The sequence below is a fragment of the Elgaria multicarinata genome, chromosome 23, assembly GCF_023053635.1.
Source record: "Elgaria multicarinata webbii isolate HBS135686 ecotype San Diego chromosome 23, rElgMul1.1.pri, whole genome shotgun sequence".
NCBI lineage: Eukaryota > Metazoa > Chordata > Lepidosauria > Squamata > Anguidae > Elgaria > Elgaria multicarinata.
Window position 1 is genome coordinate 2,795,750 of NC_086193.1, and position 27,552 is coordinate 2,823,301.

The 27,552-nt window shown below is 50.7% G+C and overlaps 2 protein-coding genes across 3 annotated transcripts in view; one reads left to right on the forward strand and one right to left on the reverse strand.

The window, feature by feature from the left end:
• The window catches only part of HDGFL2 (HDGF like 2), a 34,340-nt gene extending 24,239 nt beyond the window's left edge, over positions 1-10,101 (reverse strand). The window contains exons 1-3 of the mRNA XM_063147059.1: positions 9,945-10,101; positions 1,418-1,494; positions 1,139-1,277 (exon numbers count right to left, since the gene is read on the reverse strand). Coding sequence (XP_063003129.1) covers positions 1,139-1,277; positions 1,418-1,494; positions 9,945-10,016 — 288 coding nt within the window. The 5' untranslated portion in view covers positions 10,017-10,101. The remainder of the gene's footprint in view (positions 1-1,138; positions 1,278-1,417; positions 1,495-9,944) is intronic.
• A 3,767-nt stretch (positions 10,102-13,868) lies between these two features.
• Positions 13,869-27,129, forward strand: UBXN6 (UBX domain protein 6). Of its 2 annotated transcripts, none has more exons than XM_063147029.1 (11): positions 13,869-14,038; positions 15,760-15,920; positions 16,844-16,905; positions 18,208-18,339; positions 18,456-18,553; positions 19,579-19,654; positions 21,831-21,915; positions 22,893-23,115; positions 23,537-23,667; positions 25,195-25,340; positions 26,971-27,129. In XM_063147029.1, exons 1-11 carry the CDS (start codon positions 13,956-13,958, stop codon positions 27,097-27,099), a joined length of 1,326 nt encoding a protein of 441 aa, XP_063003099.1. In that variant the 5' UTR covers positions 13,869-13,955; the 3' UTR covers positions 27,100-27,129. The 2 variants fall into 2 exon arrangements, with proteins under 2 accessions (XP_063003099.1, XP_063003100.1); XM_063147030.1 differs by having other exon boundaries at positions 15,763-15,920.
• Positions 27,130-27,552: the final 423 nt, after the last annotated feature.

The window sequence follows — 27,552 nt, forward strand, 5'->3', positions numbered from 1 at the left end:
GAGCCCATTTCTCTAAATGACCCCCCGCTTTTTTAACTGTAAAATTCGGAGAAGCGCAAATTGTGAAAAATGAGTTTAGTTCACACCTTGCCTCGAATAAATTCATATTAATATCCCACCTAGGGTATTCTGAATATAGCCGGGATATAAATTGAATTATTTATTTATTATTTATTTTATTTATTTATTACGTTTTATACCGCCCAATAGCCGAAGCTCTCTGGGCGGTTCACAAAAATTAAAACCACAATAAAACCACCAACAGGTTAAAAACACAAATACAAAATACAGTATAAAAAGCAGAACCAGGATAAAAACCACGCAGCAAAATTGATATAAGGTTAAAATACAGAGTTAAAACAGTATAAATTTAAATTTAAGTTAAAATTAAGTGTTAAAATACTGAGTGAATAAAAAGGTCTTCAGCTTATTAGGATTATTAGAATTACCGTATTTCTTCGATTCTAAGGCGCACTTTTTCCCCCATATAAACATCTCTAAAAACACGGTGCGTCTTAGAATCGCGGGTGCATTTATTATTTCTTAGAATCAAAGCTTTTTTTCGGTTGGCAGTACTGAAATTAGTGTGCGCCTTAGAATCGATGGCGTCTTAGAATCGAAGAAATACGGTAATGACAATAATTGAAAAACAAATCAATTTCTCCTCCATCCCAAGTCCTAATAAACTTATTGCCTTAACGTAGATTCTATTTGTTTTGAAATGAAAACAATTGTTTTAACTGGGAGGCTTGCCTGCTGCAAAGCACCAACTTTACCGGGGTTCAAAAAAAAGCGGGTCTTGTGTTTCGGAGCTCAGACCCCCACCACCACTGCCTCGGGACTTCAGAGGTTCTTGGACAGGTTACTTCATTTATTTTATTTCAGTCTCACCAGTTTGCCTTCTGGGAAATAAGCGCTCGATGGCCACCATTTTAGGAACGAAGAAGCCCCGCCCGCCGCCCCGGCAGCCATTTTGTGAGAGCACCCACGACACGCTCTCAACGCTCCAACAGGAAAACCCCCCCCCCCCAAAATCAATGTAGCGTAGCGTGACCGACGGCTATCTCGCCAACGCAACGGACCGGCTGCAAACCGAATGACTACGGACCCAGTCGGAGAGTCGTTACACGTCACTCACCGGAGGCGCGCTATAACTGGCATGAGGATTGTTCTGGATTTCCCACAATCCTTCGTTGAAGCCTTTCCGCTTGTTGGGTTTCCCGTATTTGTCCTTGTATTTCTCGTAAGGGAACAGGTCCTTGGGGCCCAGGAACGCCCTGCGATGGGGGAACGCGTCAAAAAGCAAACGTTAGTGAGAAGAGGGGGGGCGGTTGTCAGAAAGCAGCATCAAGCAGGCGGATTCCCACCCCCCCCAGCCCTCAGCCCCCCGCCATCTCTCCCCAAGGCCCGAACTTACGTCTCGTGGGTTCCGAAGAAGAAGATGGGGTATTTATTGGGAGGAGGTTTCACTGCGCCGTCAATTATGTCGTCAATCTGAAACGAAGAGTGAACCAAACGGGGGTCAGGGGACTGCGTGCACATTCCCGAGCGTGGAAGCAGCGCGGTTAAGAGTGCCGGACTAGATCTGGCAGGGTCCGAGTTCAAATCCCCGCTCGGCCGCCAAGTTCGCTCGGTGATCGCGGGCAGCCTAACCTACCCAATTGGCTAGAGGATAAAATTGTGGGGAGAGGCAGGAAGAGAGGAACGTGTACGAGCTTAGGTCCAGAGGTTGGGGTCCTCTTTCACCCATTTCAGACGAGAGCTCAGCGGCCACATTTCAGTGGCGCGGAGGGACGGAGACCGAAGGGCCAAAAACGCAGAGAAATGCGACTTGACACCAGTCGTTCAGACTCAGAACAGCCGCTTCAACCTTTTAGATGGTTCAAACCCAAAACGATTAATGATGGAGGGAGGCAGCCTACGTTTCACTGGGCGATTCATTTTTTTTTATTCTCTTTTATTAATACATAAAACATTAAGCAACAGATCGTTACACAACGCAACCAATACACACAGGCTCAGTCCAGACGACACGTTTCTCTACACAGTGTGAAAACGCCACTCAACGGTTGAGTTTCCAGAGCAGTATAAAAATGTTAATAAAATAAATAAATAAAGCAGGCTCTTTTGCTGTGCTGCAAAAATGTGTAGCTGCAAAAATGTGTAGCTCGGCCCCACCACACACACACTCACATATGCTCACACGAGAAGGGCTAACATAGAAACCAGTGGGCAACTCACTTATTCCCACAGGGCCATAGAAAGGGGTAGTGGGTTGAGTGCCTCAACACTTCCTTCCCTCCATCGCAGCAGACTGCCTAGAACATCTGTTGCTACAGATGCTTTCAAAAGGGGTTGGATAAATTCCTGGAGAAGGCTATCAACGGCTACTCTACCTGATGGTTGTGTGCTACCTCCAGTATCCAAGGCAGTAAGCCTGTGTGCACCAGGAACATGGGTGAACATGCTGGGGAACATGGGTGGGAGGGTGCTGTTGCACCATGTCCTGCTTTGTTGGTCCCTGATCGACAGCTGGTTGGCCACTGTGGGAACAGAGTGCTGGACTAGATGGACCCCTGGTCTGATCCATAGACTCATAGAATAGTAGAGTTGGAAGGGGCCTACAAGGCCATCGAGTCCAACCCCTTGCTCAATGCAGGAATCCACCCTAAAGCATCCCTGACAGACTGCCTCTTGAAGGCCTCTAGTGTGGGAGAGCCCACAACCTCCCTAGGTAACTGATTCCATTGTCGCACTGCTCTAACAGTCAAGAAGTTTTTCCTGATGTCCAGCCGGAATCTGACTTCCTGTAACTTAGCCCATTATTCCGTGTCCTGCACTCTGGGAGGATCGAGAAGAGATCCTGGCCCTCCTCTGTGGGACAACCTTTTAAGTCTTTGAAGAGTGCTATCATGCCTCCCCTCAATCTTCTCTTCTCCAGGCTAAACAGGCCCAGGACTCTTCTGATGTTCTTAAGTATCAAAGGCAGTAAAAGCCTATATACTCCAGTTGCTGGGGAACATGGGCGGGAGGGTGCTGTTGCACCATGTCCTGCTTCGTTGGTCCCTGGTCGGCAGCTGGTTGGCCACTATGTGAACAGAGTGCTGGACTAGATGGATGCAGCAGGGGTCTTCTGAGGTTCTTGTGCCGATTTCTCCACCCCATTTTCACCTCTAGGTTGGCAACTCATTTGACCCACACTACGCCCCATGAAACAAATGCTAGCGTGCAGGCAAACGTGAAGAATGAAAGGCTGCAGCGAGCCAAACAGCCCCAGACCCAAGAGCGGTCGCCTCTGCCTCTTATTTATTTACATCCCGCCTTTCCACTAAAAATAGCGCTCGAGGTAGCTGACAAGAATTAAACACAGAAACGGTTGTGGCATAACGCAAACATCGCCGCATGAAAGCTCGGCAGTTAAGGGGAGGTTCAAAACACATCCGCGAAAAAGAAATAAGCAATAAAACTGCACCCGCCAATTAAAACGCCGGTTCAGGAAACCAAACGGTTTAGCAACGCAAAGCCCTGCCTCAATAAGGAAAAAACCTGCTTGCTTGCAGCCGAAGGACAATTGAAAAAAAGGAGCCACCTTGGTAAGGGAGTTCCAGAGTTCCTTGGGAGGGAAACAGCAGGGAAGCGGATTTCAGGGACACATTTGGAGAAACAGCCAGACTTTGAGCTGCTTCACAGGAGAAGTGACCGTGGGAGGTGATGAGCTCTGCTCTTATGGAGTTACTTAAACCATCTGTCAGGGATTCCAGAAAGATTCCTGCATTGAGCAAGGGGGGTACGTCTAGGTGACCTCCAAGACCCCTTCGAACTCTCTAATTCGATTACCTGACGAACACGTACATGCGGTTCACACAACATGGCAAGCCAGAGTAACGGTGGAATATGGGTTGTCGTTGAATCGCAGGCCGCTGTGTTGGGTGAAACCGGTCGTGCCGACAACCTGTGGTTTGTGAACTGCAAAGAACCCAGAAGGAGATCGTTGGGTTGTGAACTGTGGGTTACTCACAACCCACGGTGGCTGGATTCACGCAATACAGCCCACGATTCAACAACGACCCACGATTCAACCCATGCTCAGGCTTGCCATGTTGTGTGAACCAGGTCCAATTGTCCCCCGTGAGAATCACTGCTTGGGGCGCACCTCCTGATTGGAAGGGCATCATTCTGGAGCAGTGACTCATACAGAGATGCAATGAGCAACCGCCTCTCCAGACTGGATAACCCCACTGTCGGATAAGCAAAAGTAGGACATTTACGGCCCTCCAGATGTTTTAGCTTACAACTCCCATGATCCCTCACATTGGCTATGCCAGCCTTCCTCAACCTGGGCGCTCCAGATGTGTTGGACTGCACCTCCCAGAATGCCCCAGCCAGCTGGCTGGGGCATTCTGGGAGTTGTAGTCCAACACATCTGGAGCGCCCCAGGTTGAGGAAGGCTGGGCTATGCTAACAAGAACTACTGGATGTCGTCACCCCAAACATCTGGAGGGATACAAGTTGACCACCCCCAGTGTCAGAAGTGCTTGAATGATCCAAACATGCCCGGAATAGACTCCCACAAAATTGCCTTGCTCTTCAGCTCTCCAGCTTCTGAATGTCTTTCATAAAACTTGGTGCCAAGCTCGACATCGTTTTACTCTAAAGGCAAAATTTTGGGTGGGTGGGTGTGGAAGGCAGGCATAAACCATGCCCCCAGCTTTCATTTTAAAAACGTGCACGGCTCAGCTATCCGGATTCCCGAGACCCAACTAATCCTTCTCGCACATTTCTTAGAAGAAAGATGCACAGAGGTCAAGAGTACGGCGGCTGGATTTTGTGGAGCTTAGTATCGCACACGCAGAGAGCTACGTTGCCACGATCCCCCTTCCTGCATTTAGCTTGGGCAAGCCAAGTTGAAAAACATGTGGGGAACAGGGCAGCTTTGACAGTAAGAAAGCCAGGAAGTGATGGCTATAGTTTTGGGTGCAAACTCCGCATCCTTTTTCTGGTGGGGTTTGGGGGGGGGGGGAAGCACCCCAAAGCCGCAGGGATGGGCCCAACCTGTGCAAGATCACCGGATCCAAGAATCGTAACTTGCCCATGCCAAAGTGTCCAAAACTCAAGGCACGGCAGAGAAGGTTTAGGGAGTCCACCACTCTAAAAGTCTGGTTTGCAAATAGCCCATTTTGGCCAAGGCTTGGGTGGGGGGGGATATATATGCAACCCCCAGAAAGCGAAAACAGGACCACCTACTTGCAATGTAGCAAATGGCCTTTTATTTATTTATTATGTATTTATTACATTTATATCCTGCCTTTTTTCCTCCCAGGAACCCAAGGCGGCGGCGTACATAACCCTCCTCTCCATTTTTATCCTCACAACAACCCTGTGAGGTGGGTTGGGCTGAGGGCCTGCGACTGGCCCAAAGTCACCCAGCAGGTTTCCACGGCTGAGCGGGGACTCGAACCCGGGTCTCCCAACTCCCAGTCCGACAATTCAGCCACTACGCCACAGTGGCTTTCATCAAGTCAATTTCCGTGTAGCCCAGTACTGTCCACTCGGATGGGTAGTGGGTCTCAGGTAGGGAAGCATCTTTTCTATCACCTGTTACCTGGTTCTTTTTGAACTGGAGGTGTTTGGAATGGAACCTGGAAATTTCTGCATGCAAAACTACATGCATTGAACAGAGGGTAGGACCTGATGGCCTTACACGCCCCTCCCAACTCTATTATTCTATGATTACACTAACGCCACGGAGTGGTTCGTTAAAATCCGGCTTACTGCTGTGCTCAGACCCATCCCTGAAAACAAACCAGCTACAAAGCAGGAAAGAGAGGCCCCAGTTTGTTACAAAGTGCAGCTTGCTTAAACCCTGGCTTGTCGCGATGTCTGAACCCAGACCTGTGGCTTATTCCTAGCTTGTTTGCGTTGCGGCCTGCCCTGACACAGAGGCGCCCAGAAGAACAGCTGGAAAATGAAACCCACTGAAGGATGGTGCCAGGTTGCACACAGCAGCTGAAAGGCACTCAAGGGACTTTGGTTGAAGGCTTTGCCACCACTTGCACCTGATGCTATTTTTCTGCTGGAGATGCGGAGGATTGAATCCAAGGCTTTCAAGATGCTAGCAGCTGCTCTGCCACTGAGCTACGAGCCCATCTTTCTTTCCATGCACTTACAACAGAGAGCAGAACACAATGGAAGGTGCATTTAAAGCAGACGGAAAAACAACCGTGCAAAATTCTGAGGAGGCCTCCCCCAGTTCACAAAGCTTGCGCAACCGGGTACAAAATATCCAGAGCTGCTCTGTTGTATAATGTTTCGAAGGGTGAGGGGGGAAGGAGGACCCCACCAAGATCAGGGCAAACATATAGGGTCAAGCCACACAAAATCCAGAGGGGAGGGCAGGATGATTCACCTCTTCCCAATCTGTTGCACCAGAGGAGAAGAATCGATGCCAAAAGTTTAAGGCATAGTCTGCTTTTACTCAACTGCTCAGTCTTGCAGAGCTACAGAAAGGTTCGCGTCCAAATTATGGCACCCACTGGTTGCCAAGAAGGACGCAGACAAGCTGGAGCGTGTTCAGAGGAGGGCAACCAGGATGATCAGGGGTCTGGAAACAAAGCCCTATGAGGAGAGACTGAAAGAACTGGGCATGTTTAGCCTGGAGAAGAGAAGATGGAGGGGAGACATGATAGCACTCTTCAAAGACTTAAAAGGTTGTCCCACAGAGGAGGGCCAGGATCTCTTCTCGATCCTCCCAGAGTGCAGGAGACGGAATAACGGGCTCAAGTTAAAGGAAGCCAGATTGGGACTTCCTGACTGTTAGAGCAGTACAACAAAGAAACCAGTTATGGAACCAGTTACCTAGGGAGGTTTTGGGCTCTCCCACACAGAGGAGGGCCAGGATCTCTTCTCGATCTTCCCAGAGTGCAGGACACGGAATAAGGGGCGCAAGTTACAGGAAGGCAGATTCCAGCTGGACATCAGGAAAAACATCCTGACTGTTAGAGCAGTCCGACAAGGGAATCAGTTACCTAGGGAGGTGGTGGGCTCTCCCACACTAGAGGCCTTCAAGAGGCAGCTGGACAACCATCTGTCAGGGATGCTTTAGGGTGGATTCCTGCACTGAGCAGGGGGTTGGACTCGATGGCCTTGTAGGCCCCTTCCAACTCTGCTATTCTATGCAGGGGCGGGGAGCGAGAATCCTCCCCCCGCACCATCTATCCACTACACAAGAGCTCTCCAACAGAGTAACAAATATCTAAGGTTCTGGGCTTTTGCAGTTTGGGGTTTTAAGAGAATTGTGGGAGGTCGCACACACGCACTGGATGGCGTTTATCGCACAAGGTGAAACTTGTGCCCGCCTAGACACGATCGGCATATGGGTCCAACCCTCCACTCTATGGTGGGGTGAAATAAGTGGGGTGCAAATTGACGCCGTCAAATTGCAAAGACCTGGGAAAAGAGGGGTGGTGGGGAAACCACATCTCCTCCCGAGATGATGGCAGCCAGGGCCAACCCGTGCGAAACCTAGGAGTGCAGGGGGGGAAATCCTCCCTTATTCTTCCATATCCTTTGCAAGGTGCTTCAGGACCAAAAAGTTAAAGAGTGTCCCCAGTAAACATTTGGGTGAAGACAGCGTATGCAGGCAATGCTGCTAAACAAAGATACCCAAAAGCCAAGACTTGTGGGGTGCCCTAAGGAAAAGCCTCCTTCTCCCCCCTCATATTTGCATACAAACATATTACATACATGTGCGCAAGCATATAGACACACATACACATGCTGAAATAGTTCCATGGTTTTTTTTGCTGGGAGCAGTCAAGGGGTGCACCCCAACTTCTCCCAAACATTACTATTACGAAGCCTCGCCAACTAATCTCACACAACGCAAAATTATATTTATAATTGGGCTCAAACTTGTCTAGGCAAAGTCTTGCCAGGGGGCAGGAGGTGTTGCATCTAACGTGAACCTCCCCATTTTTCCTAGATATTGCTAGAGCAACGCAGGGGGCAGCATACCCATACATACAGCATCACATATACCACATCATATATATATTGCAGTTATATATCCACAATATATGCATATATTGCATTGCCAATGTGGCGTAGTGGTTAGAGGATTGGACTGGGAGTCAGGAGATCCGGGTTCTAGACCCCACTTGCCCACGGCAGCTCATTGGGTGACTTTGGGCCAGTCCCTGACTCTCAGCCTAACCCACCTCACAGGGTTGTTGTTAGGATGAAACAGGGAGGAGGAAGAGGGCCATGCCTGCTGATTTGGGTTCCTTGCAAGGGGGGAAAATGCAGGATATAACTCTAACAATAATGACAACATATATACACATATACGTATTATTATTGCATTGCATGTACATGCATGATAATATCAACACGTATGCATATATATGCAATGTATAACATATGCAGAGACAACAGAAGAGCTCTAAGGCTGGATCAGACCAAGGGTCCATCTAGTTCAGCATTCTGTTCACACAGAGGCCAACCAGCTGCTGACCAGGGACCAACAAAGCAGGATACAGGTGCAACAGTAACATATATACATATGACACACAATAACGTATATACATATGCATACACACACACATATATATATTTATACACACACACACACGCAATATACATACATGTATACATATGCATACACACAATAACGTATATACATATGCATACACACACATATATATATTTATACACACACACACACGCAATATACATACATGTATACATATGCATACACACACACACATATATATAGTCACACCTAGAGACACTCACACACACACACACACCCCTGTACATATACATATGCGCATATATGTATGGGCCTAAACTTCTCCAAGGGTCTTAGAAGGTACATTCTCCCCCCCCTCCAGTCACACCTCCCCAACGCTCCTACTGCAATGCTATTATTATTATTATTATTATTATTATTATTATTATTGGTCCCTGGTCAGCAGCTGTTCCTCCACTGTGTGAACAGAGTGCCGGACTAGACGGACCCTTGCCCTGACCCAGCCTTAGGGCTCTTCTGTTGTCTCTGTACATGTTATACATTGCCTATATATGCATAGGTGCTGATATTATCATGCATGTACACGCAATGCCATAATAAATCTATACATATATGTGTGTATATATCGTCATTATTGTGAACCGCCCAGAGAGCTCCGGCTATTGGGCGGTATAGAAATGTAATAAATAAAATAAATAAATAAATAAATTATTATTATTAAATTTATATCCCGCCTTTTTCCCCCTTGCAAAGAAATAATAATAATAATGATGATGATGATAATAATGATGATGATAATAATAATGATAATAATAATGATGATAATAATAATAATGATGATGATGATAATAATGATGATGATGATAATAATAATAATAATGATGATGATAATAATGATGATGATGATAATAATAATAATAATAATAATAGCAGCAAAATCTTGGGAAGGAGGGAGGGAGGGAGGGGCAGAGCCAAAGAGGCTAACCCCCCCCCCAGCACCTAGATTTTGCAAAACATGCTCAGGGGGCCCGTGCAGAGTTCCGAGAGGGGGGGGAGCCGCCTCCCTTCCCCCCCACATGGCCCCGCCCCACCATGCAAGGCGGGGGGGGCCTGCTGCTGCCCACCCAAGCTGGCCCCCCACTCACTCACTCACTCACTCACCCCCCCACCCCCATGCAAAGCCAGTCACGTGGAGGGCTGCGCTGCAAGGAGGGGAGGGGGGAGGCCGAGCCCCCCCCGCACAGGCCTTGACCGAGGGGGGAGGGGGCGCGGTTGCTAGGCGACGGTGCTTCCCCCCCCACCCTTGTTTATATATATATATATATATATATATATATATATATATATATATTAATATTATATACCCCCCTCCCTCCCTCCCCCCCCCCACTCCGTCTCTCTCTCTCTCACCCACCCGGGCCGGCCAGTGCGGGTATCCCTTCATCTTGGCGAAGACGAGGTCCCCGGCCTTGAAGCCGTGCGGCATCTCGGCGGCGGCGGCGGCGGCGGCGGCGGGCGAGCAGGCCCCAGCCAGGCCTCAGGCTTCGCCAGGCAACCGGGGAGGGGGCGTGGCCGCCGGCCAGGAGCGGGGGGGGGCGGGAGGAGGGACCGCGCGCGCGGGCGCGCTCGCCGGCAGCCCATTGGCCCGCCGCCCTGTCGCTCCCCGCCCCCTGCGCGCCCGCGTCCCGCGCGGCTCATGGGCGGGCGGGGCCGGAGGACCGCGCGCCGCGCCGGGCGCCCAATCGGAGCTCGCCGGGAGGAGGGGGCGGGGCCAGGGGGAGGAGCGGGATTGGTCGGCAGGCTGCGGGGGGTCGAGGGGGGGAGGGGGCGGCACCAGGGAGGGGAGGCTCTCTGCACGCGCTCTAAGGCACCGCGTCCACGCCGTTGTGGCTGCTTCCCCCTCATAACAAGGAGGGGCGCTCTGCACATGCTCTAAGGCACTGCGTCCTTGCAGATGTGTTTTGAAGGCTGCTTCCCCCCTCATAACAAGGAGGGGCTCTCTGCACGCGCTCTAAGGCACTGCGTCCACGCCGCTGTGGCTGCTTCCCCCTCATAAGGAGGTGCATTCTGCACATGCTCTAAGGCACTGCGTCCTTGTGGCTGCTTCCCCCTCATAACAAGGAGGTGCATTCTGCACATGCTCTAAGGCACTGCATCCTTACAGCTGTGGCTGCTTCCCCCTCATAACAAGGAGGTGCATTCTGCACATGCTCTAAGGCACTGCATCCTTACAGCTGTGGCTGCTTCCCCCTCATAATAAGGAGGTACATTCTGCACATGCTCTAAGGCACTGCATCCTTGCAATGCTGTGTTTTGCAGGTTTCTTTCCTCTCATAATACGGGGTGGGGGATGCATTCTGCACATGCCCGAAGCGTCCAAGGTCACATATCCAGACCTCCCTCTTCCACTTTATACTCGCACAACGGCCCTATAAAACAGGCAAAACAGAGAAAAGAGCGGTCAGCCCACGACAACCCAGTGAACTTCCTGGCCAAGCGACAGAATTTGAACCCGAGTCTCCTGCAGCCTAGTCCGATAATCCAACCATTACACCACACTGCCTGACATGCTTTTTTTGTATTTTATATTATGGTTTTATACTGTTGTTTTATATTATGAATGGTTTTAATTTTTGTGAACCGCCCAGAGAGCTCCGGCTATTGGGTGGTATAGAAATGTAATAAATAAATAAATAAATAAATGCTTAGCCATGTGCCTATGGTTGGCACATGAACATGTGAGCAGCAATGTGTGTGCCAGAGGGCATCAAGGAGAAAATCGACAGAGACATGGCATCGCATCCCAGACGAACGTGAATTATTATTCTCGATCAAGTCTCTGCTTGCAAGTGCGGCTGGCTTACTTTCGCCCTGGGCCCGAGGGTACAAAGTTGGCACTGCCTTCCCAGCCTGCCGCCACACCCAGCCTGCCCTGTGAATTGTGCTGGTGGCCTCAAAATGCTTAACAGGCGGCAAACTCCACAAGGGCCAGGAGGCTCATTCGCATTACAAATGCCTCTCTTCCAGTTTTCCCTTTCCCTCCCTTCTTCACAGAGATGAGCAGAAATATGCCAGCCTCCCCTGACCAATCCCTGTACTTCTCCCACTAGCATCCCCTCCCACGTCCAACACAGACTCCCTTTCTCCCACCTCCCTGCGCTTCCCCTGGGTGTCTTGTCAGTATAGTTCACATGGTGAACTAAATAACGGGTTCAAGTTAAAGGAAGCCAGATTCCAGCTGGACATCAGGAAAAACTTCCTGACGGTTAGAGCAGTACAACAACGGAATCAGTGACCTAGGGAGGTGGTGGGCTCTCCCACACTAGAGGCCTTCAAGAGGCAGCTGGACAACCATCTGTCAGGGATGCTTTAGGGTGGATTCCTGCATTGAGCAGGGGGTTGGACTAGATTGCCTTGTAGGCCCCTTCCAACTCTGCTATTCTATGATTCTATGATTCTACCAGCCTGAAGCCGGTAAAAAATATCCCCGGCAAACACATGAAGCACTCGGAAGTCAGCACTGGATGCAGCCGCTGACGGAGAACAGCTTGAAAAGGAGATCATACAGATTTGCAGAGGAAGATCTGGCTGTGAATGACTTCTGCGGCTATCTCTTATCAACATGCCTGCGAATGCCATTTGCCGGGGAACATGGGCTGGCCGCCGCCGCTGCTGCTTTTGAATATTTGTAGTTTCTGATGCATTTTGAGAACGTCTCCTTATCAAGGGAAACACTTGATTTCCTCCAAAACGATGCTTAGAGCATCGAGCTTCTAACTCAGCCACAGATGAGTTGGGAACGATAAATCTCACTCCCTGCTTTATTTTGGCTTTATTTTGGGTGGCCCTATGGAAAGAAGGACAGGGGTCCTGTATCTTTAACAGTTGTATAGAAAAGGGAATTTCAGCAGGTGCCATGTGAAATTCCCTCTTCATCACAACAGTTAAAGCTGCAGGACACCTGCCTTCTTCTGTATGTGGTCACTGTAGTATAGCTCCTGCAGCTGTTGTGATGAAGAGGGGATTTCACCAGGTGCTGCATGCATACCAATGACACCTGTTGAAATCCCCTTTTCTGTGCAACTGTTAAAGATACAGGAGCCCTGTCCTCCTTTTCATATGCTCACTCTGCTTTATTATTTATTATCCCCATCTTTTTCTCTGAGGAACCCAAGGTGGCTGGCATGTTCCTCCTCGTCTCCCATTTACCCTCACAACAACCCTGCGAGGTAGGTGAGGCTGAGAGTCAGCGGCTGGCCCAAAGTCACCCAGAGGGCTTCATGTGGGGGATTTGAACCCAGGTCTCCCAAGTAACGGCCCAGCACTCTAGCCACTACACCACACTGCCTTTACAGCTGTGGTTTGCCCCCTTCTACTGTTGCGCTTGCTATGGAAAACAGGCTGCTGGACTCGAAAGGACCTGAGATGTTTGCCGAGGGGAGGCTGGTTGCTCCTATTCCGGTGGGGCTATGAATTCATTCTGGGTTTCAATCAGAACCAGCCAGGAGCTACCCAAGATGCTGAACCCATTTTGAGGATACGGTCCAGCACCTTCGACTGCTTCTTAAGAGTTATTATTATTATTATTATTATTATTATTATTATTATTATTATTATATAGCACCATCAATGTACATGGTGCTGTACAGAGTAAAACAATAAAATAGCAAAACCCTGCCGCATAGGCTTACATTTTAATAAAATCATAATAAAACAATAAGGAGGGGAAGAGAATGCACCAAACAGGCACAGGGTAGAGTAAAACTAACAGTATAATTAGTTATATAGAATCATAGAATAGCAGAGTTGGAAGGGGCCTACAAGGCCATCCAGTCCAACCCCCTGCTCAATGCAGGAATCCACCCTAAAGCATCCCTGACAGATGGTTGTCCAGCTGCCTCTTGAAGGCCTCGAGTGTGGGAGAGCCCACCACCTCCCCATGTAACTGATTCCATTGTTGTACTGCTCTAACAGTCAGGAAGTTTTTCCTGATGTCCAGCCGGAATCTGGCTTCCTTTAACTTGAGCCCGTTATTCCGTGTCCTGCACTCTGGGAGGATCGAGAAGCGATCCTGGCCCTCCTCTGTGTGACTGGCTGGTTCTGTATTGAACCCAGAGCGGATTCTTTGCCCCACCTGAACCCGAGGCACCAGCCTCCACTGATCCAGCCCGCGTCTGTTTCCAGAGCGAGAGCGAGAGATGGACGCGCCCTCTTTCCCTCACCCAAGATGGCGGCAGCGCCGGCGTCGGCACGTGACCGGAAGCCGCTCTCGTTTTGCTTCCCCCTCCTCCGCCTCTACTTCCGGTTCCTGTTTTTCGGCTCATTGTTGCCGGAAAGGAGGGCGGAGGAGGGCGGATTTGTTTTGGGTCGGGGGGGTTTGTTCTACTTAGGGGGCGGGGAGCGCCCCCCACCCCCGGTCGCCGCCATGAAGAAATTCTTCCAAGATATCAAGGCCGACTTGCAGTTCAAGACAGCCGGGCCGGGCCAGAAACTCAATGAGTCGCCTAGGTAACCACCCCTCCCCCCACCGGGGAGGGGGAGGGGGGCAAAATTTGGGGAGGGGGAAGTTGTGTGTGGGGGTGGTGGTACCATAATTACGGGGAAATACTTTGATGCCCTCCCATTTTTTTGCGACTACAACTCCCATCATCCCCAGCCCACCCTGTGATGGGAGTTGTAGTCGCAAAAGCCAGCCTTTACCCTCCTGCCTATCCTTCTCTCGTCATCAGCCCTTTAGGGAAGGAGGGTTTGGGGATTACAACTCCCATCACCGCTCAGCCTGGCTGGGGCTGATGGGTGTTGTGGTCCCAAACCCTACCTGGGTAAGGGGAGGCCGATGCGACATTCACAGAGCTGTTTATTCCTTTCTGCCTTTTGATGTATTTCTAGAATTATTTTAATAACTATATTTATTGTTATTTATTTATTGCGTTTCTATACTGCCCAATAGCCGGAGCTCTCTGGGCGGTTCACAAAACCGGTTGTATTTAAGTCACCCAGTGAGCTTCGTTATTACCGTATTTCTTCGATTCTAAGACGCACCTTCCCCCCCCCCCCCCCCCCGTATAAACATCTCTAAAAACAGGGCGCGTCTTAGAATCGCGGGTGCATTTATTATTTCCTAGAATCAAAGCTTTTTTTTCTGTTGGTGGTACTGAAATGAGTGTGCGTCTTACAATCGATGGCGTCTTAGAATCGAAGAAATTCGGTATTACATTTATGTCCTGCCTTTTCCCCTCTCGCAAGGAGCCCCGGGTGGCTCACAGGGTCCTCCTCCTCCTCTCTGTTTTTGTCCTCACAACAACCCTGTGAGGTAGGCTAGGCTGAGAGTCCGGGACCAGCCCAAATTCACCTACTGAGCTTTTGTGGCCAAGTGGAAACTTGAACCCAGATCTCCTGAATCCCAATCCACTACTCTAACCGCTAGGCCACACTGGCTCCTATCCTGACCTCATTATTTATACTGGATGCATGTTTATTTATTTTTACTCTCCTTGGAAGCCCTTTATTTATTTAATTTATTTAAGGATTTTTATGCCGCCGTTCAGCCAAAAAAGGCTCTCACGGCGGCTTACAAAAGTATTTCTTGACAGTCCCTGCCCACAGGCTTACAATCTAAAAGACACGACACAAAAGGAAAGGGGATTGGGAGGGAGGAGGAGGAGGGGGGAAAGGAAAGGCTTCTGTGGCAGCTGACGGAGGACCAAAGGAACCCAGGTGTTGGCCTTACACAGAGTCAGACCGTTGGTCCAGTGAGCCCAAGGTTCGATTCCTGACACCTTCAGCTTGGGCTGGGCAAACTCCTGCCTGAAATCCCAGAGAGCGTCAACAAGACCAAAGCTCTGAGTCAGTCCGAGGCAGCTTTCTGGGTTCCTAATTCTGATGCTGTATAAAGAGCGTCACCTGGACCAAGTTAATTACAAGTTTGGTTTTGGATGTGAGGGTTACTGCGTCGGCTCATGCCTCTTAACGTTATGGAACAACGCCGTGCTCAAACTGGGCGCCGTCCTGTGGCAAAGCCAAGCAGCAGAACGTTTTCCACCCTGCCTTGCCGCTGTTGTCCCTTGGGTATTCCCAGTACAGGCCGGTTTCAGCCAGGAAGCATCTTATTCTTAAGGCAGAGTTGAACTTCAGCCCTGCAATTGCAATTCTTACGTGCAATTCTCAAGCCCGGCTGCCCTCAAATGTCTCTCTGACTTCTTTTTTCTCTCTTTCTCCCCCGCTTCAAGCAGGGAAAGACACCCCAAAGAGAAGTCCAAAGCCGAGCCCTCCAAGTCTCGCCACGGGCCGACCGATGAAGCCCAGATGGCGGCTGCCGCAGCCCTGGCCAGGCTGGAGCAGAAAGCCAAGCCTCGGCCCCCGTCGTCTCAGGACGCCATCCGGAACCAGGGTAATTACTGTTATTGATTACATTGACATACCGCCCCGTCAAAGCTATAATAGAAGTAGAGCTTCCAAATCGCGTGAGGTCCTGGTTCCTCTCTATTCGGCCCTGGTTAGGCCTCATCTAGAGTATTGCGTCCAGTTCTGGGCTCCACAATTCAAGAAGGACGCAGACAAGCTGGAGTGTGTTCAGAGGATGATCAGGGGTCTGGAAACAAAGCCCTAGGAGGAGAGACTGAAAGAACTGGGCATGTTTAGCCTGGAGAAGAGAAGATGGAGGGGAGACATGAGAGCACTCTTCAAATACTTAAAAGGTTGTCACACAGAGGAGGGCCAGGATCTCTTCTCGATCCTCCCAGAGTGCAGGACACGGAATAACGGGCTCAAGTTAAAGGAAGCCAGATTCCGGCTGGACATCAGGAAAAACTTCCTGACTGTTAGAGCAGTACGACAATGGAACCAGTGACCTAGGGAGGTGGTGGGCTCTCCCACACTAGAGGCAGCTGGACAAGCACCAGTCAGGGATGCTTTAGGGTGGATTCCTGCATTGAGCAGGGGGTTGGACTGGATGGCCTTGTAGGCCCCTTCCAACTCTGCTATTCTATGATTTTTTGAACTGCGTTCTCTGAAAGCTATTACATTTGCATTCTGTCAAACCAATTGCTTGTTAAAAATTCTATACTCACAAACGACATCCTCTGAAAGGGATTATATTTGTGTTCTTCAACCGCTCATTGGGTCCTTTCTTCGTTATCAGTTTTACTGTGAGCGTGTCTCTCTCCACTTTTTTGCTGTTTGAAGAGTTTTCAGCTGCAGTAAGCGGGTATTTGTTTTTTGTGGAAAGAGGCTCCCTGTCCCTGATACAAATCCTGAATCCCTCATCCCCCAAAAGCCGCTTTGCCATTCACCCGTCCTCCTTTTTCTTTTCAGTGAAGAAGGAGCTTATGGCTGAAGCAGCCGCGAGCGATAACGCAGCGCCTGCGGATCGGAAGGTAGGGAGACGACGAGGAGCAGCGGGTTTCCACGAAAGAAGCGGGGAGCGGATGTAGCCAGAGATCTCGGCACGGCAGTGCTGCGTGTCAGAAGGTCTCGGGTTCGGTGCCTAAAACCCCCCTAGGGAAGCGGAGGATGGGAAATCTCTTTCGGGGGGCGTGAGCCCTTGGGAAGTTGGTCCCCGTCCGGAGCACACAGCGCTGGCCCAGCAAGGGAAATTCTCCCGGTTTACGTTCCTGTGCTCATAGAAGGAAGTTTTGCTTCCTGGGGTGCGAACCTCTTTCGTTCCCGAGGGCTGAATCCAACTTCAGAGAAACCCTTGGGGGGGGGGGCTGCATTCTGGTGGCAGGCGGAGCGAAAGGCAGAGGGGGCTGATTGCCAGTCGCTTAGGCCCTTCAGAGAAACATTTTAGGACAGGGGAGAAAACGGCAGAAAGTCCGGGGAGCCACCAGGCCATCCGCGCCAAGTGGCTCGGAGTTCTTGGGGTCAGCTACGGCCTTACAACCTAGCTGCAGTGGTGCATGCACTGGTAACATCCCGCTTAGACTACTGCATTGCCCTCTACGTGGGGCTGCCCTTGAAGACGACTCAGAAGTTGCAGCTAGTGCAAAATGCAGCAGCTAGACTGCTGGTGGGCACATCCTACAGAGACCACATAACACCGGTCTTAAACGAACTGCACTGGCTGCCTATACGCTTCCGGTCGGATTTCAAGGCGTTGGTCATGACGTTTAAAGCCCTAAACGGCTTGGGACCTCGATACTTGAGAGAGCGCCTCTCCTTATATATGCCTGCCCGAGACTTGAGATCTGTTGGAGGAGCCCTTCTCCACATCCCACCAGCGCAACACATACGCTATGATGGAACAAGGGAGAGGGCCTTCTCTGTGGTGGCCCCCCGACTGTGGAATGCCCTCCCCTTGGAGGCCCGACGGGCGCCGACGCTGATTTCATTTCAACGCCAAGTAAAAACATGGCTTTTTAACTTTGATGGTTAAATCCACTAAGATGGCACATTGTTTTAACTGCTTTTACTGTTTTTAAATTAAATTAAATTTTAACTAGGTTTATGGTTTAATTTGTTTTTAGCTGTGTATATTTATTGTTTTGTATTGTGTGATTTTATGTGTATGCTGCCCTGAGTGATGTAGGGCGGGACACAAATGTTTTAAATAACAAATAAATCAGGGGGTGGGGCGATCTCGCAGAACTGATCCCCACAGAGCGGGGCGCGAGGCGTACCCCGGTGATGTATTTCCCCTCCTTTCCTGAATGCCTGTCTGAAACCTGCCCCCTCTCTAGAACTCTGTGCCCGAGGTCGAGGACAACCCGTCCGCCCTGTCCGTCTTGGGAGTCTATTTCACCTGCCCCTTAACGGGGGTCACCGTCCAAAAAGACAAAAGGGAAACGCACGTCAAAAACGCCATCCTCGAGGTGAGTCTCCCCGGCTTGGGCGCAGAAAAAGGTGGAGAGGGCCTCCGCTCTTCTCCCGAAAGGGGTTGGTCGCCGGTTTTATCTCACGGACAAGGGGGGCCCTCCTGTTTCCCCAGCACGCTGCTAAAGACCCCGTGGCTGCGTCCGTCATGGAGATCCATACCTTCAACCGGGACCGTGAGAAGGTCAGACTCGGCGTGGAGACCATAGCCAAGTAGGTGTGCGTGCGGAACGGGATATAGCTTCCCTCGCTGTCAACTGTGCTTCCTCGTACCCTGTCCTTAATCGGCGCCAAATCATCAGCCGGTCCTTTTTATTGCAGATCGATCGATCATTTTTAATAATAATAATAATAATAATAATAATAATAATAATAATAATAGTTACCCGCCTCTCCCTCCAGATTGAGGCAGGGCACAACACAAATGCAAGCATCATATAACTAATTAAAACATTTAAAACCAGGAATTCACCTTCAAGCATCCCTGTCTGATGGCTGTCCAGCTGCCTCTTGAAGGCCTCTAGTGTGGGAGAGCCCATGGCCTCCCTAGGTTACTGGTTCCATTGTCGTACTGCTCTAACAGGACGTTTTTCCTGATGTTTTTCCCGGCTTCCTGTAACTTGAGCCCGTTATTCTGTGTCCTGCACTCTTGGAGGATCGAGAAGAGATCCTGGCCCTCCTCTGTGGGACAACCTTTCAAGTATTTAAAGAGTGCTGTCATGTCTTCCCTCAATCTTCTCTTCTCCAGGCTAAACATGCCCAGTTCTTTCAGTCTCTCTTCATAGGGCTTTGTTTCCAGACCCCTGATCAACCTGGTTGATCCAGTGATGGGTAGTTCCAGAGGTTTTGATCTACAGCTCTCAACATCCCTCACTGTTGACTGTCCTAGCAGGGGCTGATGGGTGATGCTGTTCCATCTGTGCAGACTTTATACTGTTAGTTTTACCGTACCCTGTGCCTGCTTACCCTACCCTGTGCCTGTTTGCATTCTCTTCCCCTCCTTATTGTTTTACTAGGATTTTATTAGATTGTAAGCCTATGCGGCAGGGTCTTGCTATTTACTGTTTTACTCTGTACAGCACCATGTACATTGATGGTGCTATATAAATAAATAATAATAATAATAATAATAATAATAATAATCTCTGTGTTTGTGGCATTCGTCTGCGATGGCAGCAAAAGCTGTGCAGGAGAATTCCTCGGGAATCCTATGACCCCGCGTTGTCTTCCCTCCCTAGGTACCTCGATAACATCCACCTGCACCCAGAGGAAGAGAAGTACCGAAAAATCAAGATTCAGAACAGAGTCTTCCAGGTGGGTCCGCTTCAGGTGACAGTTGTAAGTGGGTGAATGTGCCCACCTCTCTTCTTTATAAAAGCAGTCTCTCTCTGTTATATTTATGTATTGATATAGCACCATCAATGTACATGGTGCTGTACGTAGTAAAAGAATAAAACAGCAACACCCTGCCACAAAGCCTTAGGAAAGGAAAGGAACCTCTCGTGCATGCACTGAGTCATTACTGACTCTTGGAGGGAAGCTGACGTTTTCTTGGCAGGCCTTATAGCGGGGTGGTTTGCCGTTGCCTTCCCCAGCCATGATTACCTTTCCCCCAGCTAACTGGGTACTCATTTTACCGACCTCGGGAAGATGGAAGGCTGAGTCAACCCGAGCCGGCTGCCTGAATCCAGCTTCCGCTGGGATCGAACTCAGACCGTGGGGAGAGTTTCAGCTGCAGAAACTGCTGCTTTACCGCTCTGCGCCACACAAGACAAAGGCTTACATTCTAATAAAATCATAATAAAACAATAAGAAAGGGAAGAGAACACACCAGATAGGCACAGGGGACAATAAAACGAACGGTGTGAAAGTAAGAACAAAGTCGAGTTCTAAAAGCTGTAGAAAAAAAGAAGAAAATTCAACTGAGCTTTAAAAGCAGTAATGGGTCCCTCGAGAAGCTCATAGAATCATAGAATAGCAGAGCTGGAACGGGCCTACAAGGCCATCGAGTCCAACCCCCTGCTCAATGCAGGACTAGATGTGGGACTAGAACTCCTATCATCCCCGGACAGCGTGGCTAATGGGTCAAAGAGGATGGGAGTTTTAAGTCCAGCAAGACTCGGGGGCCCTAGGTTGGGAAAGCCTGATTTAACGGGACATGGAAAAAAACACAGAAGTTTGAAAACCGTACGACGCGTAATTTAGCTGCTTAGAATCCTACCTGAAGACAAGAGCAGGTTCTACTTGCGGACATTGGACAGGTATTCCGAGGTAAGGAGAACCTTTGAGGAGAGAATTTATTTATTTATTTATTTTATTTATTTAATTACATTTATATACCGCCCCACAGCTGAAGCTCTCTTGAAGAATTCAAGTTTCACTGCTTGTCACGGGTGTGCTTTTAACACGCCCAGTCTGACGTTTGCCCCATTGAATTTGGTGGGACTTACTCTCGGGTAAAAGGGAATAAAATGGCAGCCTCAAAGTGTTCAGTGGGCAATTTGGCTTGAGTTAGTGCGGGGTCAAATCCTGCCCCCGATTTTCAGGAAATTTCCTGCAAAAGAGGCGTTGTTTTTTCACGGGGAGGGGGAAAAATTCGAGTGGGGAGGAATTCTCCTTGGGGAGGGGGACAGGGTTTCCACATATCTTTTTTAAGCTGAGGTAGCTTCTTTTTTAGGTTTTTTTTTTAAAAAAACCCTTCCCTCGGCATTTGGAGGAGCCCAGCAGTTCTTAGTGAATGCCTGTTGGGGACCATGTGGCCTCTCCCTCTCCAATAAGCATTCAGGAAGAACTCCTGGGCTCCTGAAAATGCCGAGGGCGTTTTGAAAAAATCAAAAGCAAGACAGAAGATCCTTCAACTGGCAGCATTTAAAAAGATGTGTGGAAACCCTGTCCCCTCCCCAAGGAGGAAATCCTCCAAAATTCTCACCTTTCAGCCTCTTTCATCTGAGTTTTTGTTCCCCCGCCCTTGTGAAATGCTGAAAATGGTACAGTCGGAATTTTTGGCTCAGTGGGGATGAAGTTGTTAAAGTCCTGAGCTGGGGGAAAGCACCGGTCAGTCTTCAGGCTTCAGGGATGTCCGTGGGGCGAGAATAACTTCTTCGAATTCATTTGAAGGGAGCCCCACCCCCCACCCTGATCGGCTAGGTTTTTACTTGCAGGGTTTAAACATAATCATACACATAAAGGAGCAGTCGGAACTCACCTGCAGCCCTGGTCTCCAGCCTGTGTTTTGGTCTGTCCCAAACTTGGCTGGCTTTTAATGACCGTCCGTTGCAATTCCCAGTTTGGGGGCTAAGCAGCCTCACCTTTGGCACCCGTGGGTAGGAAGGCAGGGCGCGAACACAACGTTCCAAACTGGAATAAACGCCAGCCTCCTCGAGAGCCGTGAACGACAACCCTGATTTCCCATCCGCTGCGATCGCATTAGTGGTGATACTGGGAGGCGAAGGAATTCCTCCAGCGTTGATCCGTTTTGGCTTCCTTCTAGGAGAGGATTCACTGCCTGGAGGGGACGCACGAGTTTTTCCAAGCTGTCGGCTTCGAAAAGGCCACCCTGAGTGTTGCGGGACAAGGTAGGGCCTGCTGAGCCAGGAAGGTCCCGGTTCTTGAACTCCCTGGGCGGCTTTAAGCGAGCCACGTTGAGTCTTAGCACACACACACACACCCCTGCTCCCCGTGGGCATTGGGGTGTGTGTGTGAATCCCCCCAGCCTGCCCTACAGGGTTGTCGTAACGCCGCTTCCTAGGTTCTCATAGACATCCGGCATCAACTCCCCTTCCAACTCTGCTATTCTATGATTCTATGCTCTGGGTGCGACTTTCCTCCGTGCTTTTCCGAGACACCTTGATGCATTGTTCTCTGGCGAACCAAACCCCCAGCCTGCCCTACAGGGTTGTCGTAAAGCCCCTTCCTAGGTTCATAGAATCATAGAATAGCAGAGTTGGAAGGGGCCTACAAGGCCATCCAGTCCAACCCCCTGCTCAATGCAGGAATCCACCCTAAAGCATCCCCGACAGAGGGTTGTCCAGCTGCCTCTTGAAGGCCTCTAGTGTGGGAGAGCCCACAACCTCCCTAGGTAACTGGTTCCATTGTCGTACTGCTCTAACAGTCAGGAAGTTTTTCCTGATGTCCAGCTGGAATCTGGCTTCCTTTAACTTGAGTCCCTTATTCCGTGTCCTGCACTCTGGGAGGATTGAGAAGAGGTCCTGGCCCTCCTCTGTGTGACAACCTTTCAAGTATTTGAAGAGAGCTCTCAGGTCTCCCCTCAATCTTCTCTTCTCGAGGCTAAACCTGCCCAGTTCTTTCAGCCTCTCTTCATAGGGCTTCATAGGGCGTCTGGCGTCTCGTAGGCGTCCGGCGTCACACTGGAGCTGTTCACGCAACACGCTAACCCGCACCCAATGGTTGAGTGTGGGTTGTTTTGAACGGCCGTGGATCATGGGAGTTGGAGTTAGTGGTGTAGTGGAACCGGGGCTCACAGGGGCAAAGTAGCCGAGGTGATTGGGCAGGGTGACTGTCCCTTCCTCTCTCCCCCCCCCCCACATGACAGAAGACGCCACAGAGGACTTCTACGTGCTGAAGGAGGCGGCCTTGGAGAAGCTGGACGACCTGAAGGCTCACAAGGAGCTGCTGCTTAGCGGCGAGCCGCTCCGGGCCCAGCTGGACCGGCAGCGCCGCATCTTCACGCCCTCCCCCCAGGCCTCCCGCTTCGAGCTGCCCGGCGACTTCTTCAACCTCACCGCCGAGGAGCTGAAACGCGAGCAGAGGCTCCGGTGAGCAAGTGGCTGCGGTGTCGGCCGGGGGGTGGGGGCGCGGGACCCAGGACGGGGAAAGGCCGGCCTTGCCTTTGAAGGCCCTTGGGGTCCGCGGCCGTTGGCAGCTGTGAAAAGACGGCAGCGGAGTCGGCCGTCTCTCTCAGACCTTCGAGAGCCGCGGGGGGGAAGGGGCGTGGCTTAGCGGGCCCCAGATCCAGCCCTCCGCATCTCCAGTTAAAAGGATCGGGTAGACCCATGAGGACAGGAACCTTAAGTCAAACACGTCCCCAGGCGTTCCCACTTGAAACACGGCAGCCGCAACGTCCGTCAGCGTACGCACGCGTGCCCCCTTCCCCTGCCCTGTTCCTCCCTTGCTCGCTCCTCCCCGGCGGCTCTGCGTTCCGATCCTGAGCCTCTTTCTCTGCCACCCGCCCTGCAGGGCAGAAGCTGTCGAGAAGGCCTCCATGCTGAGGACCAAGGCCATGCGGGAGAAGGAGGAGCAGCGAGAGATGCGGAAGTACAACTACGCCCTGCTGCGGGTCCGCTTTCCCGACGGCTACATCCTGCAAGGTGAGCGGAGAGGGCTTCCTTCCGGCCCCGCCGCACGCGATTGCAGCACGCGCTTGGCCGTTGGGTCAACCGACCCAGCGTTGGCTGCGGCCGACTGGTGGCGCCTCTGCGGGGTTTCGGACGGAGGTCCTTCGCAGCCCCACATGGAGATGGCGAAGATTAAAACTTCCTTTAAAAAGCCCCTCGCCATTTGACACCCAGGCATTACTCACAGGTGTGCAGGCATTCCGTGATGGTGGTGGCTTCGATGAAGTAGCCCCCATGCAAAGGAAGCACACAATGTGCTCCTTCAGCTCCTTCATCTTCACTTCCACCTCCTCCTGTGGACCGGCAGGCAAACAGACGGAGGAGGTCCAGGCTGACGCTCCTCCATCCCAACCCCTCTCCCAGCCCTCTTACTTGTACCTCCACCTGAAAGCCCACAGCTCAGCAGTTGGGGCGGGCACAGCTTCCCACTCGGGGAAACGCACGCCTCCGACCGCAACTGCCAGTTGGACATCAGGAAAAACGTCCTGACTGTTAGAGCAGTATGACAATGGATTCAGTGACCTAGGGAGGTTGTGGGCTCTCCCACACTAGAGGCCTTCAAGAGGCAGCTGGACAACCCTCTGTCAGGGATGCTTTAGGGTGGATTCCTGCATTGAGCAGGGGGTTGGACTAGATGGCCTTGTAGGCCCCTTCCAACTCTGCTGTTCTATGAGTCTAAGCTCACCCAGGGCAGCCACAGATGTCGGAGGGGGAGAAGGGACATCTTTAACTCTGCCTGGGAGATAAATGGAGGGAGCAACGTGTGAGCATCCGCAGACCCCACTGACCGACCACAACATCCCAGCAAGAACGAAATGTCCCCTTTCGCGACGTACTCCCGTTTCGCCCTCTCAAAGCTTCCGTTCCCGGAAACGTGTCTGGCCCCGAACTTTTCTCCCCGTAAGCAAGGTGAATGTTTTCGTGTCTAAACGTTCCCCGTCTGTTTCTGAGCCCGCACGGAACACTTTTGTTGTTTATTCGTTCAGTCGCTTCCGACTCTTCGTGACTTCATGGACCGTCCCACGCCAGAGCTTTCTGTCGGCCGTCGCCACCCCTAGCTCCCCCAAGGTCAAGTCTGTCCCCTCCAGAATATCCTCCATCCCTCTTGCCCTCGGTCGGCCCCTCTTCCTTTTGCCTTCCACTTTCCCTCTTCTCCAGGGTCTCCTGTCTTCTCATTATGTGGCCAAAGTACTTCAGTTTTGCCTTTACTACCATTCCCTCCAGTGAGCAGTCTGGCTTTATTTCCTGGAGTATGGACTGGTTTGATCTTCTTGCAGTCCACGGCACTCTCAGCATTTTCCTCCAACACCCCAGTTCAAAAGCATCTATCTTCCTTCGCTCAGCCTTCCTTATGGTCCAGCTCTCGCAGCCATAGGTTACTACGGGGAATACCATTGCTTTAACTATGCGGACCTTTGTGGTCAGTGTGGTGTCTCTGCTCTTAACTATTTCATCAAGATTTGTCATTGCTAGGAGCCTTGTTTTCTTTTTCCGTCGCAGGGACGTTCTATGCCCGAGAGCCCGTCTCAGCGCTTCACCAGTTTGTACGGGAGACCCTGCAGAACGACTGGCTGCCCTTTGAGCTGCTGGCACCCGGGGGCCACAAACTGACGGACGAGAGCCTGGCCCTCAATGAATGCGGGCTGGTAAGTGTCCTGCTAAATCGGTTTTCCTCTCCGAAGAGCTGGGTGAGACCAAAGACCTCTCCGGTCCCGCGTTTTGTCCCCACGGTTGCCAACCAGAGGCCCTAATGGGTCCTATTATCTCACTCTCCCCAGTATACTGCCTCTGATGCTGGAGATAGCATAGAGCCATCATGTCTAGTGGCCATTAATAGCCTTCTCCTCCGTGAACTTGTCTAATCCCTTTTTAAAGCCATTTCCGAATCCTATTAATCCATTTATTTATTGCATTTTTATACCGCCCAGTAGCCTAGACATTCGGCAATTCCTGCACGCATTACCCATGGACTTTTGAGCATGTCTCAACTGCCACATAGGTGTAGAAATTAGTTTTATTTTTTTAATGACACCGCATTGGGGAAGGCTGTCTTACAGGCTCTCTTTCTCTGCCTGGCTTCACACAACACGGCAAGTTGAGTATGGGTAATTGAATCGTGGGTTGTTGTGTTGTGTGAACCCAGCTGTGCTAACAAGCCCTGGTTTGTGAACCACAACCAACTCACAAGAGAACCCGTGGTTTTGTTGTTGGGTTGTGAACTCCAGGTTGTTCGTGGTTAACAAACCATGGTTTCTCATTGTGGCCGGGTTCGCACAACCCCAGATTCGACAACCCATGACTCAATGACAAGCTAATGTCATGTTGTGCGAACCAGCCGTTCAGGCACCAAGTGCTTGTATTTAAGAATAGTACTTTTTGAAGGGGTGTGTGTGTTAAACCAAAAATATATGCCCAATTAATCGGGTCTGAAAGATTTTTGATCCCTTTAATCAGCCCAGTGTTGTAGCCCTAATTATGCTCCAAACCACAATAACTGAGCAGTGATTACACATCTAGTTTATAAACGTTAAAAGGTTTGTTTTTCTCTGGACGAATTTTAAAACGTGAAACGTTTTAGCCTCCAGCGCCAATGTCAGTCACAAACCCGAGGGCGTTGCAATGCCACTTACATACTGAGGCAGAAAGGATCCGGAACTGACCAGAGGCAAACCCCAGGATAATCCGCGGACAACGCCTCCTTGTTCTTTCTCCTGGGGAGGCTGTGTTCACTTCCCGGCCCAGAAATCTTAACTGAGGCTGCCCTGGTGGCATGTTTCTCCCTCCTGTGAAGAAACCGTGGTCTAGCACGGGCTTCCTTATGCTGAAATGATCACGCAAGCGCTCCTGGTATCTCTCCAGGAGAGGGCTTCTGGTTTCACCGGTGTAAAAAGTCACATTCTAGACAACAGGGTTTTGTCAATTATGTGGATGACGTCCGCGTCTGCGCTCCTGCTCCTCTGCATTGTCGCCCGCCTAGCTGAGGTGTTGCAGAGGGGGAAGTAAGGAGGGTGGGTGTGTGGGAGGATTTATTGTACAGCGACCTCCCTAGTCCCCTGGCCTCCCACGGAAACACCTTTTTACCTTCCCTCCGAGGCTGCTTTTCCGATCTCGGGGAGCTCGGACTCCTGGGTCCGAGGTCGGACAACTGACTCGGATCCAGGAATCGGATCCAGGAATCCAAACTCTCCTACCCCTACTCCCCCCCCTGCCCCGATTGCTCTCTCAATTGCCGTCCTTCATATCAATCACGTCTTATTCTTCCTTCCTTTCTCCGAGGTGCCCTCTGCGCTCCTGACATTTGCCTGGGATGCCGACGTGATGGCCGACATAAAAGCTTCGGGAGCCGAACGGATGGGAAGCGTGCTGAAACCGGACCTCCTGCTGGCCGTGCAGACGCTGTCGTGAAAATAATACTAATAAAAAAGTGCAACCAGGGTTGGATCCGTTTGTACCCTGGTGTAGTCCCCTTCTCCCCCTGAACCGGACGAGAACGCTGCCTCCACCACTCAGTTATCTCTTGTCTTGTGAACACTAGAGACTGCAGATTTCTAGCGCGTTAGGAGCCTGCCGTCAGAGCGGCCGGAGTGGCCTCACAGGTTTGAGCGTTGAGGACTCGATCTGATTTCGCTTGTGTTGGAGCAAGAGGGGCGTTTTTAGCGACGCTGCTTTTTCTATTAGCTACACTACGGTTTCGCCTACGATTGCCCTCCAAGAGATTTTCATCTCCTTCCGGCCTCAGGATGGAGGGCTGCGGTGGGTGGGTGGGTCTGTTTTATTTATTTATTTTGCTCAAAAAAGATGAAACCTCCGACCTGTCTGAAGTGTGCGGCGAAAGGGACAGCAGTGAGGCTGGTCGGC

Excerpts from the sequence above, each read along its gene's own strand:
- UBXN6 (XM_063147029.1), top strand. The coding sequence starts at position 13,956 with ATGAAGAAATTCTTCCAAGATATCAAGGCCGACTTGCAGTTCAAGACA. Across the intron at positions 21,916-22,892 it reads CCTGAGTGTTGCGGGACAAG|AAGACGCCACAGAGGACTTC; the intron begins GTAGGGCCTGCT and ends CCCACATGACAG. Across the intron at positions 23,668-25,194 it reads CGACGGCTACATCCTGCAAG|GGACGTTCTATGCCCGAGAG; the intron begins GTGAGCGGAGAG and ends TTTCCGTCGCAG.